General features: G+C 47.1%; 1 protein-coding gene across 5 annotated transcripts; it reads right to left on the bottom strand.

Moving 5' to 3' along the window:
* Nucleotides 1–57: 57 nt before the first annotated feature.
* LOC147115382 (uncharacterized) lies at nt 58–17,880 on the bottom strand. 5 transcript variants are annotated; one of them, XM_085989651.1, is made up of 3 exons: nt 17,772–17,874; nt 14,945–15,087; nt 58–2,591 (listed from the first exon to the last, which is right to left on the bottom strand). In XM_085989651.1, the coding sequence occupies exon 3, from the start codon at nt 2,559–2,561 to the stop codon at nt 1,437–1,439; it is 1,125 nt and encodes a 374-aa protein (XP_085845777.1). In that variant the 5' UTR covers nt 2,562–2,591; nt 14,945–15,087; nt 17,772–17,874; the 3' UTR covers nt 58–1,436. The 5 variants fall into 5 exon arrangements, with proteins under 5 accessions (XP_085845777.1, XP_085845776.1, XP_085845778.1 ...); XM_085989650.1 differs by having other exon boundaries at nt 14,934–15,087; XM_085989652.1 differs by lacking the exon at nt 14,945–15,087 and adding an exon at nt 11,343–11,494 and having other exon boundaries at nt 17,772–17,862.
* Between the last annotated feature and the right edge of the window lie 361 nt (nt 17,881–18,241).

The raw sequence follows: 18,241 nt of genomic DNA on the forward strand, positions 1-18,241 counted from the left end.
TCTTTCCCAGGGCTGTCATCCTACTGAACTCCACAAATAAACTCTAAAGCCTGCACATCTGCCAATGCACTTTATTATGTTTATGTTAATGTATTACAAGCCAGATGTATGTTGAATGTTTAAATGTCTTAATCTAAGTGTACACTCTCGGAAGCCGCAAGCCTACATTTCGTTGTACTGCACTTGTGCACTAACAATGACAATAAAAAGTTGATTTGATTTGATTTTTTGATTTGAGATTGATTCCTGGGATGAGAGGGCTGTCCTATGAGGAGAGATTGTGTAGAATGGGCCGATACTCTCTGGAGTTTAGAAGAATGAGAGGTGATCTCATTGAAACATACAAGATTCTGAGGGGGATTGACAGGGTAGATGCTGAGAGGTTGTTTCCCCCTGGCTGGGGAGTCCAGAACGAGGGGGCAGAGTCTCAGGATAAGGGGTCGGCCATTTAAGACTGAGATGAGGAGAAATTTCTTCACTCAGGATTGTGAATCTTTGGAATTCTCTGCCCCAGAGGGCTGTGGATGCTGAGTCGTTGAGTATATTCAAGGCTGAGATCGATAGATTTTTGGATTCTAGGGGAATCGAGGGATATGGAGATCGGGCGGGAAAGTGGAGTTGAGGTCGATGATCAGCCATGATCTTATTGAATGGCGGAGCAGGCTCGAGGGGCCGAATGGCCGACTCCTGCTCCTATGTTCTTATTAGGCACTCAGTTTCTGGAGTGGGGCTTCAACCCACGACCTTCTGACCCAGAGGGGAGAGTGCGACCCACTGAGCCAAACTGACACTTTCAGATATATAAACATGTTCAGGGCAGGGGATTTCCTTATTTTGGGGCATGAAAATTCGTCTTTCGTGAAACCTTGGGCTGGGGGTGGGGAGGGAGGTTGGGGGTCCTCAGGAGAATTTAATCCCATAAACCTAGGTGGGATTTGAACTGAGGTGGAAGGGGCCGTATTTAAACCAATTTCCCCCCAACTTCTCTTTAGGCAAAACTGTTCATGTTTTATCACCAAGAATTATAGAATTTACAGCCAAGAAACAGGCCATTCGGCCCAACTGGTCTCTGCTGGCGGTTATACTCCGCACGAGCCTCCTCCCACCCTAATTACCTCTCCCCGTCCTGTCCCAATATGCTTCCTCTCTCAAAAAAGCAACATGTTATACATGCATAATACATACACAATACATTGTGTAAACATGATTCCTCAAACGTTATGTGACCGTTTACATCACGGGAGATCTGTAACCGTTCCTGGGTAACAAGCAGAGAAATCCATGTGTTCACTTCACACCAATCTGTCGAAAAGGCCACTTTGAATTTTTCATTGAAACATTTTTCTCAGGCATTTTCTTGAAGAGTAGTTCCCCCGCGTTTGAAGAGCAGGAATATTAAACGCGGCGCAAGGTATCCCAGTGAGTATTTCACGGAACTACTCTTCGCCTGCCAACACCGGGTTCTGTTGCTGTAATGCTGGCAAGACTGCTCTGGTGTGGAACTCTTCCAGCTTATCCACGGTTTTTTCCCAGAACTCTCCGTCATATTTCACCGGGACCACGACGGTCTCACGGTCGGTGTGGACCACAAGGTCGGCCTTCTGGAGGCCGGTGACCGCCAGCTGGCACTGAATCTGGGTGAAGTAGGCATGATCCTTCTTCAGCTGAAGATCGCCTTCGTGACGCTCCAGGCAGAAGGCCCTGTCTTCACAAGCCTTGTTGATGGTGTGGTTCCTGTGCTTGTAGGGGCATTTGACCTCCACCAGGCCGATGGTATCTCCTGTTGCCTTGTCGACCACTAGCCCATCAGGACTGGCGGCCAACCAGCTCTTCGCCGGGTCTACGATCAATCCACATGGTTTGACGGATATTTTTCGCCCGGAGTCCCCGGAATTCGCTAACTCATATTTTTCAATGGCAACGGGCTCCTGATCGACCCCCCATTTCATCGCGGGCGTCGAAACATTTGAGCCCTGGCCCACGATGGACTTCAGGTAGGACTGCGGGACCTCGGTGCTTTTCCCATTCACAAACTTGCAGTGGGAAACCTTGTGCGCGTTCGAGGCAGTGATCCGGTTTCTGCGCTGTTCGAACCAGACCGGGTTTTGCTTTTGTCCGCGGGTCACTTCCTCGATCTCCGCTGCCTTCTGCTGGCTGATCTTCTCCAGGTGTGGGGCAATGCTGGGTTGACTCTTTTGGCCAGGCTGTTTTTTGGAGCCTGTCGCTTTGCCCAATGCCTTGGACCCAGGGCTGGCGTTACCAGCAGCCAGGGTGGGTTGTGTGGCACCAGGACTGCTACTCTCTGCTTCTCTGGTAGTCGTCTTGCCGGATCTCTGGGCTTCAGCGGTTCTGGATCTAGTGGTTGGGTTTGGAGGTCTTCCTGCACTTGACGGTCTGGCTGAGCTGAGACCACCACCTTTTGCCCTCGCTCCCTGGCTTCTAGACCCCGAGGCCCGCGGACCGGCTGCTTCAGTCCCAGGAAGCCGAGCTCCCTCCTGAGGCACAGGTTGGCTCGGGTTAGCTCCCTGCTTTTTCCCACGATTCGCAGCTCTTCCTGCCATTTGGAGAATGTTTGGCTCAGGTTAAAGATTCTGGAAACAAAAACACCAATTTAAAAAAACTTAAAAATTAAACCAATTTTGTATCAGTCACAAGAACCATGTGAGACGGTGCAAATCAGAGCAACCAAGGAGAATGTGATACAGCAATAGAAACATAGAAGATAGGAGCAGGAGTAGGCCATTCGGCCCCTCGAGTCTGCTCCGCCATTCAATGAGATCATGGCTGATCATCCAAATTCAGTACCCTGTCCCTGCCTTCTCCCCATATCCCTTGATCCCTTTAGCCTTAAGAAATATATCTAACTCCTTCTTGAATATATTTAATGAATTGGCCTCCACTGCCTTCTGTGGTAGAGAATTCCACAGGTTCACCACTCTCTGGGTGAAGAAATTCCTCCTCATCTCTGTCCTAAATGGCTTACCCCTTATCCTTAGACTGTGACCCCTGGTTCTGGAAATGATTCACAAACATGGAAAACAGAGAGTGTGAAGAGCGCAGACAAAAGTGACACCTTGGAGAGGGTCCGAGCGTCATGTTTCATTAGAGCAAAGAAGGTAAAGAGGAGATTGGATGTGGTGCGTGGTATGGCGGTGTACTAGTTATGTTACTGGACTAGTAATCCAGAGGCCTGGACTAATACAACTTGTTGCATTTATATAGCGCCTTTAACGTAGTAACACGTCCCAAGGCGGTTCACAGGAGCGATTATCAAACAAAATTTGACACCGAGCCACAGGAGGAGATATTAGGACAGGTGACCAAAAGCTTGGTCAGAGAGGTAGGTTTTAAGGAGCGTCTTAAAGGAGGAAAGAGAGGCGGAGAGGTTTAGGCAGGGAATTCCAGAGCTTAGGGCCTCGGCAGCTGAAGGCACGGCCACCGAAGGTTGAACGATTATAATCAGGGATGCTCAAGAGGGCAGAATTAGAGGAGCGCAGATATCTCAGGGGTTGTGGGGCTGGAGGAGACGATAGAGATAGGAAGGGGCGAGGCCATGGAGAGATTTGAAAACAAGGATGAGAATTTTGAAATCGAGAAGTTGCTTAACCGAGAGCCAATGTAGGTCAATGAGCACAGGGGTGATGGGTGAACAGGACTTGGTGCAAGTTAGGACACGGGCAGCCGAGTTTTGGATCACCTCAATAGGGTGGAATGTGGGAGGCCAGCCAGGAGTGTGTTGGAATAGTCAAGTCTAGAGGTAACAAAGGCATGGATGAGGGTTTCAGCAGCGGATGAGCTGAGGCAAGGGCGGAGACGGGCGATGTTACGGAGGTGGAAGTAGGCGGTCTTTGTTATGCTGCGGATATGTGGTCGGAAGCTCATTTCAGGGTCAAATATGACACCAAGGTTGTGAACAGTGTGGTTCAGCCTCAGACAGATGTTGGGGAGAGGGATGGAGTCAGTGGCCAGGGAACGGAGTTTGTGGCGGGGACCGAAAACAATGGCTTCGGTCTTCCCAATATTTAATTTTAGAAAATTTTTGCTCATCCAGTTGGACAAGCTGTCTGACAATTAGAGACCGTGGAGGGGTCGAGAGAAGTAGTGGTGAGGTAGAGCTGGGTGTCGTCAGTGTACATGTGGAAACTGACGCTGTGTTTTCGGATGATGTCGCCGAGGGGCAACATGTAGATGAGAAATAGGAGGGGCCAAGGATCGATCCTTGGGGAACACCAGAGGTAACGATGCAGGAGAGGGAAGAGAAGTCGTTGCAGGTGATTCTCTGGCTAGGATTTGATAGATAAGAATGGAACCAGGCGAGTGCAGTCCCACCCAGCTGGACGACGGTGGAGAGGTGTTGGAGAAGGATGTCATTTGTGACTTTGACGAGAGCTGTTTTGGTACTGTGGCAGGGGCGGAAACCTGATTGGAGGGTTTAAAACACGGGTTGCTGGAAAGATGGGCATGGATTTGGGAGGCGACTTTGGAGAGGAAAGGGAGGTTGGGCATGGAGCGGTAGTTTGGAAGGACTGAGGGATCGAGGTTTGTTTTTTTGAGGAGCGGGGTGATGATGGCAGATTTGAGAGGGGGACAGTACCTAAGGAAAGAGAACCGTTAACAATATCAGTTAACATGGGAGCCAGAAAAGGAAGTTGGGTGGTCAGCAGTTTGGTGGGAATAGGGTCAAGGGAGCAGGAAGCGGGTCTCGTGGACAAGATGAGCGCGGAGAGGTCATGAGGGGAGATCGGAGAGAAACTGGAGAAAGATGGGTTCAGGGCGAGGGCAGGGGGGAACCTTAGAGGAAGTTTGGGCCGGTGGGCTAGGGGAAGGAAGGGAAGTGGCAGAGGCAGCTGAACGGATTGTCTCAATCTTAGAGACAAAGATGTCCATGAGCGCCTCACACTTGTTGCTGGAGGTGAGGGTGGAGGAGACAGGGGAGAGGGGTTTAAGAAGACTGTTAGCAGTAGAGAATAGAAGCCGGGGTTTATCTTTGCATTGCAGAATGATTCTGGAATAGTGAGCAGTTTTGGCAGACGAGAGCAGGGCCCGATAATGCTTTATGTTGGCCAGCCTGATCTGGTGGTGAATGAATAAACCAGTTGTCCGCCATATCCATTTAAACCTGTGTCCCTTAGACTTAAGGGAGCGAAGATGACGGCCGTACCCGGGGCAACGGCCAGGGTGAGAGAGGGTAATTGTTTTAATAGGGACTAGGGCATCGAAGGTGGTGGTGAGGGTGGAGAGCGATACAAGTGGTCAGAAATGGCCGTATCTACGATTGGCACGACGGGAGTAGTGAGGCCACGAGGGGGGGCAAGGTCGAGGGGGTGGCCGTGGATATGGGTTGGGGAATTTACACGGAGGGAGAGATTAAGGGAGGATAGGAGGCTAGTAAACTCAGAGGAGAGACAGCGTGATGAATTGAGATGGATGTTGAAATCACCGAGGATGAGAAGTCACTCCGTCATAGAGTCAGAGTTATACCGCACAGAAAGAGGCCCTTCGGCCCATCGTGTCCACGCCGGCCATCAAACCCTGCCTATTCTAATTCCATTTTCCAGCACTTGGTCCGTAGCCTTGTATGCTATGGTGTTTCAAGTGCTCATCTAAATGCTTCTTGAATGTTGTGAGGGTTCCTGCCTCTACCACCCTTTCAGGCAGTGAGTTCCAGATTCCAACCACCCTCTGGGTGAAAAAGTTTTACCTCAAATCCCCTCTAAACGTCCTGCCCCTTACCTTTAATCTATGCCCCCTTGTTATTGACCCCTCTACTAAGGGGAAAAGTTCCTTTCTATCTATACTATCCATGCCCCTCATAATTTTGTACACCTCAATCAGATCCCCCCATAGCCTTCTCTGCTCCAAGGAAAACAACCCCAGCCTGTCCAGTCTCTCTTCATAGCTGAAGCGCTCCAGCCCAGGTAACATCCTGGTGAATCTCCTCTGCACCCTCTCCAATGCAATCACATCCTTCCTATAGTGTGGCGACCAGAACTGCACACAGTATTCCAGCTGTAGCCTAACCAGGGTTTTGTACAGCTCCATCATAACCTCCCTGCTCTTATATTCTATGCCTCGGCTAATGAAAGCAGGTATCCCATATGCCTTTTTAACCACCTTATCTACCGGTCCTGCTGCCTTCAGGGATCTATGTACATGCACACCAAGGTCCCTCTGATCCTCTGTCCTTCCTAGGGTCCTACCATTCATTGTGTATTCCCTTGCCTTGTTAGTCCTCCCAAAATGCAGCACCTCGCACTTTTCAGGGTTAAATTACATTTGCCACTGTTCTGCCCATCTGACCAACCCATCTATATCGTCCTGTAGCCTGAGGCTTCCTCCTTGCTATTTACCACTCCACCAATTTTCGTGTCATTTGCGAACTTACTGATCATACCTCATACATTCGTATCTAAATCATTAATGTACACTACAAACAGCTAGGGACCCAGCGCCGATCCCTGCAGTACACTACTGGACACAGGCTTCCAGTCACAAAAACAACCTTCCACCATCACCCTCTGCCTCCTGCCACTAAGCCAATTTTGGATCCAATGTGCCAAATTGCCCTGGATCCCATGGGCTCTTACCTTCTTGACCAGTCTCCCATGCGGGACTTTGTCAAAATCCTTACTGAAGTCCATGTAGACTACATCAACTGCACTGCCCTCATCCACACACCTAGTCACCCCCTCGAAAAATTCAATCAAATTGGTCAGACATGATCTCCCCCTGACAAAGCCATGCTGACTATCCCTGATTAATCCTTGCCTCTCCAAGTGGAGACTAATTCTGTCCCTCAGAATTTTTTCCAATAATTTCCCTACCTCTGATGTTAGGCTCACTGGCCTGTTATTCCCTGGTTTATCCCTACTATCCTTCTTGAATAATGGTACTACGTTAGCTGTCCTCCAGTCCTCTGGCACCTCCCCTGTGGCCAGAGAGGTTCTGAAAATTTGTGTCAGAGCCCCTGCAATCTCCTCCCTTGCCTCACACAGCAGCCTGGGATACATCTCGTCTGGGCCTGGGGATTTATCCACTTTTAAGCTTGCTAAAACCGCTAGTACCTCCTCCCTCTCAATACTAATTTGTTCAAGTATATCACAATCCCCCTGCCTGATTTCTATGCCTACATCGTCCTTCTCCATAGTGAACACAGATGCAAAATATACATTTAAAACCTCACCTACATCTTCCGGCTCTACACACAGATTGCCACTTTGGTCCCTAATGGGCCCTACTCTTTCCCTGGTTATCCTCTTGCCCTTAATATACTTATAAATCACTCAGCGCAGAGGCTGAGGGAGGAGAGCAGTGAAGATAGCTCGGTAATATAATTTTATGGTACTTGGTCGGGCGATAGAGAACGAAAACTTTAAATGAGAGGCGAGAGGGGTGGAACAAGGTGAGATGTTCAAAGCAGGAGAAAGTGCCGGAAGAGTCGGGGGACAGACCAAGGTGTGATTTGGTGATTGAGAGCCACACCGCCACCACGGCGGTCTGAGTGGGGCAAGTGGTGGAAGGTCTCGCCAGGCGGGGAGGCTTCATTTAAGGGTAAGGTGTCATCACCCCTCAACCAAATGGACATTCTGGAGGGAGATGCCGAGAGGATCGGTGATAGCTGATCCACTGCCAGCATCCACTGGGTCAGCGCTGGGAGGGATGAGCTGGATTTGGAGGAGATTGGCCAGATTAGCCCCCACCGTCACGCAGGTCGTCGAGAGAGTAGGATGGGACAGTTGGGGTTGCTGCTCGTAAGGAGGCAGCGACGAGTGCCTCGACGGGCCCTTCAGAGGATGCCAAGAGAGGCAGAGAGGGAAGCTGTGGGCTTATCGAAGAGGGAGTCAAGCCTGGGACAGCGGCAGGAGAGCAGGAAGGTGGAAGAGTAATGAAGGATCGGGGTAGGGATTTGAGGGCAGAGTGTCCGAGAGAGGAGAGATGAAAGGAGGCATGACGACAGGAGAGAGCGGTCCGGGAGGGATAGAGAGAAAAGGAAACGGTGGGAGAAAAAAGTGGAAATAGAAGTGAATGGCTTGGGTCCAGAGCGACAGACACAGTGCGCACGTGAATGGAAACAGGGAAAAACTCAGGTTACATAGGGCTGGTTATACGGTAATTAATTAATTAATGGGATACATATTTCCTGGGAGTAGCAGGGATTAGGTTGGAGACAATATGGAGACCAGAGTTAAAGTCAGAGACCCCGTGGAGGGATAAAGTTAATGTAGGCAGGATGGAGTCAGCACGGAGCATCGACGAACCGTTGTCCAAGTTCGGAGACAGGTGTAGCAGGCGAGTGAAGTCCAGAAGCTATGTGAAGGGTAGCGAGTTCGAGGATGGAGGTTGTTGCTGTTGGAATGAGAATCGGGAGCGGTGCAGAAGATGATGGCGAAATTGACGCAAGTTGGAGGTCACCGTAGATCAAAAGCGGCGGAGAAAAAATAAAACCACAAGCCAGTGACCAACAAAGCTGAAAAACCAGTAAATTGAGTCACCAGACAGCAGCGAAACAGCAGCTGTTAGCCAGAAACCAACAAAGCTGAAAAACCAGTAGAACCAGTTCAGCAGAGAGACGGACGCAGTATAAAAGTTATTAAAAAAAAATTTTAGCAGCAGAATCAGAGACACAGCAGATGAGTCTGATAGTGTAACCCAGTGTAGTCCAAGCGGAAATGTAGTCTAGATGTCCAGAGAAGCCCAGGAGTTCAGAAACCAAGTTGAGAAAAGAATTCAGCAGCTGAGTGAGAAGCAGGGGTGGGGGGTGGGTAATGGCGGTTTAAAAGTTTATTTGTACTTGTAATTAGAGCTAAAAATGCACCAACTGATGGAGCCAGGGGAACTTGAACAGTGGAAGCGAGGAGATTTGGTAGAGAAAGGGCAAAGGATGGCAGAGATTCCCATGGATAGAGATGAACAATGAGGAGCTCACCTATGGAGCAGTCATCCTTACAGCAGCCATTTTGAGGTATGGATGAGGGTTTCGGCAGCCAATGAGCTGAGGCAGGGGCGGAGATGGACGATGTTATGGAGGTGGAAGTAGGAGGTCTTATAATCAGTCAGAAGTTCAGCTCAGGACGCCCCAACGCACATTACAGCCAATGAAGTACTTTCTTGAAGTGTGGTCACTGTGGTAATGTAGACAACGCGGCAGCCAATTTGCGCACAGCAAGCTCCCACAAACAGCAATGTGATAGTGACCAAATGCTTAGGAACAAGAATAGGCCATTCAGCCCCTTGAGCCTGTTTTGCCATTTAATGAGACTGTGACTGATCTGTATCCTAACTCCATCCACCTGCCTTGGCTCCATATCCCTTAATATCCTTGTCTAGTAAAAATCTATTGATCTTGGATTTAAAGTTATTAATTGAGCCCCAGCATCTACTGCTTTTTGTGGAAGAGGGTTCCGCACATCTACCACCCTTTGTGTGAAGAAGTGTTTCCTAACTTCTCTCCTGAATGGCCTGGCTCTGATTCGAAGGTTCTGTCCCCCTGCCCGAGACTCCCCCACCAGTGGAAGAAGTTTCTCTCCAGCCACCCGATCAATTCCTTTCAAAATTCTAATAACCCCAATCAAATCGCCCCTTAACCTTCTATATTCCAGGGAATACAAGCCTAGTTAATGTAATCGCTCCTCATAATCTAACCCTTGGAGTTTCAGTTATGTTGGTTCTGGGATAAATATTGGCCCAGGACATTGAAAGAGATTGCGTACCTGAGCCGTACAAACTAGGAAGATCTTGGGATGAAAACCTGGCCTATTGGGGGCAATATGTAACGCACCTCAGAACCCTTAGGCTCTGGGGGAAGAAGATAAAGAATCTGCTGGGGTCCGTGCTCCGGATGCTGTTCGGTCAGTGACAGAGCTGGGAATAAAAGCTTGGCCAATGACTCAAGGTCGGAGGTCAATACTAATTATTTAATTGAATCATAGAATACAGCACAGGAGGAGGCCACCTTAAATCTGTGTCCTCTGGTTACCGACCCTCCTGCCACTGGAAACAGTTTCTCCCGATCTGCTGTATTGAAACCATTCATGACTTTGAACACCTCGATCAAATCTCCCCCTTATCCTTCTCTGCTCTAAGGAGAACAATCCCAGCTTCTCCAGTCTATCCAAATAACTGAAGTCCCTCATCCCTGGAACCATTCTAGTAAATCTCCTCTGCATCCTCTCCAAGGCCTTGACATCCTTCCTAAAGTGCGGTGCCCAGAATTGGACACAATACTCCAGCTGAGGCCTAACCAGTGTTTTATAAAGGTTTAGCATAACTAACTTGCGTTTGTACTCTGTGCCTCTATTAATAAAGCCAAGGATCCCGTGTGCTTTTTTAACAGCCTTCTCACCTTGTCCCGCCACCTTCAATGCTTTGTGTACGTCCACCCCCAGGTCTCTCTGTTCCTGCATCCCTTTTAAAATTGTACCATTTAGTTTATATTGCCTCTCCTCATTCTTCCTACTAAAATGCATCACTTCATACATTTCTGCATTAAATTTAATCTGCCATGTGTCTGCCCATTTCACCAGTCTGTCTATGTCCTCCTGGTCTGTTACTATCCTCCTCATTGTTTACTACATTTCCGAGTTTCGTGTCATCTGCAAACTTTCAAAATTCTCACCCTTATTTTCAAATCTCTCCATGGCCTCGCCCCTTCCTATCTCTCTAATCTCCTCCAGCCCCACAACTCCGAGATATCTGCGCTCCTCTAATTTTGCCCTCTTGAGCATCCTCGATTATAATCGCTAGGGTTGCAAAGGGGTGGAAAGTTTCCGGTAAATTTCCGGAAATTCTCCACGGGAAGTTTAGCTTGGGAATTTGGCCCAAAAAAGCATATGCTAGCATAATATTGTTTCTTTTGTATTTCTTTCTTTTTTTTCCACAGGTCCTCTCTTAAAATTACTAACAGAGATGGAATCTTAATTATTAAGGAATTTCTTAATCAATATATGTTTATCTTCTTACTTGGCTTGTTTTAATAATTACAAGTTTTGCGTGTGACTGTGAACAAATGTGTCCTGATTGGTTGGATGAGTGGATCAGTGATTAGCTCCCTCTATTTGTAATATTTGCATATCAAATTGTGATTGGCCTGCAGGCATCTGTAAGACTGCTATAGTTTTTTAAAGATCCAGGTTAGGGGTCCTGAGGGAAGTCATTTTGTTTTCTGCTGATGTTGTGATGATGCAGTAAGTAAATCAGACTTTATACCAAATAAACCAGTTACTTGTTGAACTCTGTTGTCCTTCAATTTAAAATATACAAAATAATACACTATTGGTGATGTAGCGTCGTGTGTGTACAGGTCATGCTTCCATCACATGGAGCATCAGCAAAAATGTACTCACCCTGTTGCAATCGTGCTGATCGACCGCAGTTCGACACAGAGATGAATGCCCTTTATTTCTCTGCATAGAACAATGCCACGTTTACCGTCGGATGTGTGGAAGCATTTTACCCCAGGCATTAAAGATGGAAAGACTGTGTACATGTGCAAACACTGTAGAAAGCCATATGTAAAGAATCACAAAGATGCAGCAGCATTTATCCAAATGCAACAACTTCACTCAAAGCTCACAGCAGTCAGCCCAGAGTTCCTCTGCTTCCATTCAAGAAGATGATGGTTCTCATTCAGCATCAGGCTCCTTATCATCAGCAACTCCTGGCCCACTTGGAAGGTTCTTTGATACAATGGATAACCATAGCCAGAAGAATGCAGATGAGTGCCTTGCTCGAGCTGTATATGCAACAGGCTCACCCCTCATGCTCACAGCCAATGTATACTGGAAGAGATTTTTCAATGTTATTCGCCCTGCATACTGTCCTCCCACCAGACATGCTTTGTCTACTTATTTGCTGGAGGCTGAGTATAACAGAGTCCAAGGAAAGCTCAAAGAAACAATAGCGATGGCAAACTGTGTTGCAGTTATCTCAGATGTCAGAGAATCAGGAGGAGCAATGAGGAGTAGAAGACTCCTCTAGGGGGGTCAATAACAAGGGGGCATAGATTCAGGGTAAGGGGCAGGAGATTTAGAGGGGATTTGAGGAGCAACTTCTTCACCCAGAGGGTGGTTGGAATGTGGAACTCAATGCCTGAAAGGGTGGTAGAGGCAGGAACCCTCACAACATTCAAGAAGCATTTGGATGAGCACTTGAAATGCCATTGCATACAAGGCTATGGACCAAATGCTGGAAAATGGGATTAGACTGGACAGGGATGGATGGGCGGCGCAGACACGATGGGCCGAAGGGCCTCTTTCTGTGCTGTAAAACTCTATGACTCTAAGGGACAAAATAAGGACAAATTACAGGCTAAATAAGCTGACGCTCTTTATTTTAGATGGGTCTTTTTTGTAGGGGTTCAATAAAGTTCAAAATTATAACCTAAATAAAGCTTTGAAAGCCTGTTTTTATTTGTATGGAACAGTAAGTCTATTTTGACGACAAAGATAATATAAGGGTCAGAGACAAAAACCATCAGTGTGCAAAAAATCTCAAAATTCCCAAAAATTCCCATGGAAAGTTTCCTCTTTTAAAAATTCCCAGAATTTTGCAACCCTAATAATCGCTCAACTATTGGTGGCCGTGCCTTCTGCTGCCTGGGCCCCAAGCTCTGGAATTCCCTGCCTAAAACTTGTCCGCCTCGCTGCCTCTCTTTCCTCCTTTAAGACTCTCCTTAAAACCTACCTCTTTGACCAAGCTTTTGGTCACCTGCCCTAATTTATCCTTATGTGGATCGGTGTCAAATTTTTTGACTTAAAATACTCCTGTGCAGCGTCTTGGGACGTTTTACTACGTTAAAGGTGCTATATAAATACAAGTTGTTGTTGTTGTTTGAAATGACGTCCTGTATACCCAAGTCCAGGTCATTAATATCTATCAAAAGGAGCCGTGGTCCTAATACCAACCCCTGGGGAACACCACTGTACACTTCCCTCCAGTCTGAAAGACAACCGTTCACCACTACTCTCTGTAATGATCAGTAACCTGTCATTCTGGAATGGTACACTAGGTGGTGCTGTATGTATATAAAAGAGTGGGCTACCCACGATGCACTAGGCCACCCACAAGGCAGCAGTCAAGATGGAGGCCTCTACGAATACTGTACCTAGTCCACATGTGCTCAATAAAAAGTGTCTAGCAAAAGCTAGCTGTTCTTAATAAAAACGACTAGTTATTAATGAACATAACATGGTACCAGGATTGGTAAGATCTGCTGAATATTGTGCAACGCGACATGGAGAATTTGAAGCCACCAGAGCGTTTGAAACTCACAAGAACTGTCTACTACAATTGGCAGACTTTTAAACAACAATTCGAACTCTACATTGCTGCCATCGGGTACAGTACGAAGCCAGACGCAAGGAAAATAGCGTTGCTGCTCATGGTTGCAGGCCCACAGGCGATAGAGGTATTTAATACATTTGTATTTAATCCAGAGAACAGAGAAAAATTAGACGATATGATAAAGAAGTTTGATACATTGTTCTCCCAAAAAGAATGAAACCTATGAGAGGTACATCTTCCGTTCTCGGACACAGCAGCAAAATGAGACTTTTGATAGCTTTTTGACTGATCTGAAACTGAAAGCACAGACATGTAATTTCTCTGAGCTGAAAGCATCCATGATTCGTGACCAGATTGTGTTTGGTATTCATGATTAAAAAAAAGTCAGGGAACGTCTGTTGTTGAGAGAAACCGAACTAACATTGGAAATTGCTGTGAAAATATGCCAAGCTAGCGAGCTAGCTCAAAAGCATGCCAAGACTTTGTGAAATCAATGATGATGCGATTGCAGTAAGTGCTGCTGTCGGTGCTGTGTCCTACAAGGGGAAGAAACATGGGCAGAACAGAAGTGAAAAGCAATCGGAGGAAGGAATTTCTAATTGTAAATGCTGTGGTTACAAACACCAGTTAAAACAATGTCCAGCGTTTGAAAAAAAAATGTGCACAAAATGTCATGGAAAGAATCACTTTGCCAAACAATGCTTTTCAAAAGTAAAAACTAAGAAAGGGCAACGAGTTAATGTAATTGAGGACACTGATTTAAGTGAGACATGTTTTGTAGGAATGGTGTCATGTGACAATATCAAAAAGGGATACAGAAAATGTGCAGCCCTCAGGAATTAACAATGCTGAACATAAAGTTAATGCAGTAAAAGAGGACAAATGGGTGATCCCACTGCAGGTAAATGGAGCATTAGTTACATTGAAACTAGACACTGGGGCAAAAGCAAACTTAATCAGTATGAGTGACATTAACAATATGAAAGAAAAGCCCAAAATACAGAAAAAGTCAGTACTACTGAAGGACTATAATGGACAGAAAATAGATAGCTTAGGTGTATGCAGACTTAAAGTGACAGTCAAAGACAAAGTGCATCATCTCATGTTTTCTGTTGTGGCTGAAGGACTTGATTCACTACTGGGTGACAAAGCTTGTGAGGACTTAGAACTGGTCAAGAGAGTCTACCGTATAAACTGTGCCATAAGCAGACCAGATGACTTGGTGGATTCTGTCGTGAATAATTTCCAGGATGTGTTCAAAGGATTTGGAGTTCAACCATTCACTTACAAGATCCAGCTAAAGGAGGATGCTCAGCCAGTGGTACATGCTCCACAAAAAGAGTTCCAGCACCCCTGCGTGACCGGCTCAAGAATGAATTGGACAGAATGACCACACTAGGAGTCATCAGGAAAGTCGAAGAGCCAACAGACTGGGTTAACTTCATGGTATGTGTAAAGAAAAAGAACAATGATCTAAGAATATGCATGGATTCAAAGGACTTAAATGCAAACATAAAACGTGAACACTACCAGATTCCCAAGCGAGAAGAAATCACCAGTGAAATGTCAGGTGCCAGATACTTTACAAAGCTCGATGCCTCACAAGGATTTTGGCAACTAAAACTGGATGAAGAGAGCACCAAATACTGTACCTTCAACACACCATTTGGCAGGTATTGGTTCCTCAGAATGCCTTTCGGGATAATATCTGCATCTGAAATCTTTCATAGAGCGATGGAACACATAATTGAAGGTCTGGAAGGAGTTCGGGTCTATGTTGATGACATCATCATCTGGGGCTCCACACTGAAAGAACACAATGAGAGACTGACTAAAGTGCTACAGAGCATACGTCGGAATGGACTGAAGCTCAACAAAGCCAAGTGTCAGTTTGGCGTCCAGGAAGTCACTTTCCTAGGAGATAATCTATCTGGTAAAGGAATAGAGCCAGATATGGAAAAAGTAAACTCAAAATGCCCCGACCCACTGACAAAAAAGGAGTGCTACGCATCATGGGGATGATAAACTTCATTGGAAAGTTAATTCCTAACTTGTCAGCCAAGACAGCCTGTCTGCGAGACCTGCTACGTAAAACAAATGAGTTCGCATGGACAGAAAACACATCAGACTTACCTGTGCTGAGAAGATCCACACGTGAAGTAAAAAAGCCTGATAGACTTAATCTTTGAGTACAAAGAAAACTACATTGAAAATGTATTGACTGTTGAAGATGTTTATGTTGTTATTGATTGATACTGATTTTGTTTAACCTCAAAGAAAGGGGGATGTAATGATCAGTAACCTGTCATTCTGGAATGGTACACTAGGTGGTGCTGTATGTATATAAAAGTGTGGGCTACCCACAATGCACTAGGCCACCCACAAGGCAGCAGTCAAGATGGAGGCCTCTACAGATACTGCACCTAGTCCACATGTGCTCAATAAAGTGTCTAGCAAAAGCTAGCTGTTCTTAATAAAAACGACTAGTTATTAATGAACAGAACACTCTCTGCTTTCGGTCCCTTAGCCAATTATGTTGTTTGAATAGTTCAATAAGAACATAAGAATATAAGTAATAGGAGCAGGAGTCGGCCATTCAGCCCCTCGAGCCTGCTCCGTCATTCAATAAGATCTTGGCTGATCTTTTACCTCAACTCCACCTTCCCACACTATCCCCATATCCCTTGATTCCCTTAATATCCAAAAATCTATCGCTCTCTGTCTTGAATATACTAAACGACTGAACCACCACAGCCCTCTGGGGTAGAGAATTCCAAAGATTCACAACTCTGAGTGAAGAAATTTCTCCTCATCTTAGTCCTAAATGGCCGACCCCTTATTCCGAGACTGTGACCCCTGGTTCTAGACTCCCCAGCCAGGGAAAACATCCTCTCTGCATCTACCCTGTCAAGCCCTGTACGAATGCTTCAAGTCGCCTCTGTGTTTTCGGTGTCTCTCCCTCTCAATTAGCCCAACGGAGGAAGTGTTGAAACATTTCAGAAACGGGTACACAGGACAGTAGGATTGGAGGGTCGCCCCACGCCCGCCCGTGTAATCTTACCATCATTTCGATCTCCCCGTAGCGTGAGTTTACGCTCTGCTCATGTCTGACTGCTAACTTGGGAGGATCTAAGCTCCTCTGCTACTTTATGCTCGCCCCCTGGGCAGGATTTTGGCGGGTTCAGTTGTTAATCGGGCGGGTCGTGTCCCGCCCAGGCCCACCCATGGCTCTGCCCTATTAGTACAACTGAAAAATGTGTGTGTTTGGTATATTGGGGAGGGAAAGGAATCGGAACAGACTGTGTGCCCCACGTAGTGGAATAGCCAGTCAGCATTCCCTGTCTAGCTGCAAGTGAGGATTGGGTGAGGTGCTCGCAGGTCCCCCTACTGTGGGGCAAGAGAGAGGGAGTGGGACTGATTGGAGAGCTCTTTCAAAGAGCCGGCACAGGCACGATGGGTCGAATGGCCTCCTCCTGTGCGGTGTAATTCTATAATTAAGGTGCTCGGTTCTGTGTAACTGGCGGCCTGTCAACAGGCAGTAAAACAGCACAGAAACACGGCAAAAAAATGGGGAATAGTGACAACAGTGACAAAACGATCACTTTCCACCGCTGAGTCGTTGGTTGGGTTTTATATGACAGCGATGTGGGACATTTGCAGAGTTATTAATAGGCCGGTGTACAGCTGTCGAGTGGGTCCTGTTCTGACTTGTTATTGCTGTGCTTTGTTACAGAGTTTAAAGCGTCTCCATGAGTCACTGGGCAGAACAAGGGAAAGATACTAATTGTACCTTAAATTATGGATTATAAGGCAAGGAATTCCCTCAAAACTGTTTCTGCTCCACTGTTTACAATCCCCACTGCCTCAAATCCCACCCCCCCCAATCCACTCCTACATCCCAATCACCCCCCATTCCCTAATCCCCAGCCTCCCCAATCCACACACCCCAGAATCCAGGTTCTGGAGCTGATCGCCCAATCCACGCTATTCCCAGGGATAGAAGTGGGGCCTGGGAGGTTGGGGTCCCGGGTGTTGGGGTCTGGGGTCGGGGTCCGGGAGGTCGAGGTCCAGGGGGGTCAGGGTCTGGGGGGTCGGAACCTGGGGAGGTCGGGGTCTCGGAGTCGGGGTCAGGGTCCGGGGGGTCGCGGTCGGGGGAGGTCGGGGTCTCGGAGGTTGGGGTCTGGGGGGGGTTGGGGGGTCGGAACCTGGGAGGTTGGGGTCTGGGGGTTCGGAGATTGGGGGTCTAGGGTAAGATCTCATTGCCCCCAGACATGAGAATCTGTTATAAATTCAGGAACCAGCATTAAAATGTAACAGGAATTAGTGATGGGCAATAAATGCAGGCCTTGCCAGCGAGGCCCACATTCCAGGGACAAATAGGAAAAAATAGGGAGCACCGAAACACTGAAGCAGGTGAAACTGAAACGATCGCAAATGTAAAACTCAACTCTGACTGAAACTTGTACCGAGTGTGTGAGGCTGCTTCTTACCGGGATCCAGGACTTGTCTCCTCGCTGCTGCCCTCAGACCGCTCTCCCCCCGGTGCTCCGCTCTCTCAGTTCCTCACACACTCACTCCCCACCCGGGCGGCACAGCTTCCGCTTCGCGCCTAATGCAAACATTTGGCGCTAAACCCAGGCAGCAGAATTTAAAAGGGCAATGCAAGAAGCAGCGTGGTCCCCTCATAATTCCAATTTAATCCAGATCTTGTAAACATTCAAATGAATTTTCTTCCAAGCACATTGGCAACTGTAACTTTAAGGCAGAAGCTTTGCTTTTGTAAAGCTATGAACAAACAAACAAAACAAAATAGCACATTCTTGCAGAAAACAGTAAATTACTTGATGATGGTGTTGGAACCATGAACAGCCACACAGTTGTGGGTGAACTAATTTAAACTTATCCACTATTTAAACTGCATCTCTCACCCGTCACGGATACCAGATTCTTTTGGTACTGC

Source organism: Somniosus microcephalus, chromosome 6 (assembly GCF_052327205.1).
Source record: "Somniosus microcephalus isolate GS21.2 chromosome 6, FLI_Smic_1.0, whole genome shotgun sequence".
Classification (NCBI taxonomy): domain Eukaryota; kingdom Metazoa; phylum Chordata; class Chondrichthyes; order Squaliformes; family Somniosidae; genus Somniosus; species Somniosus microcephalus.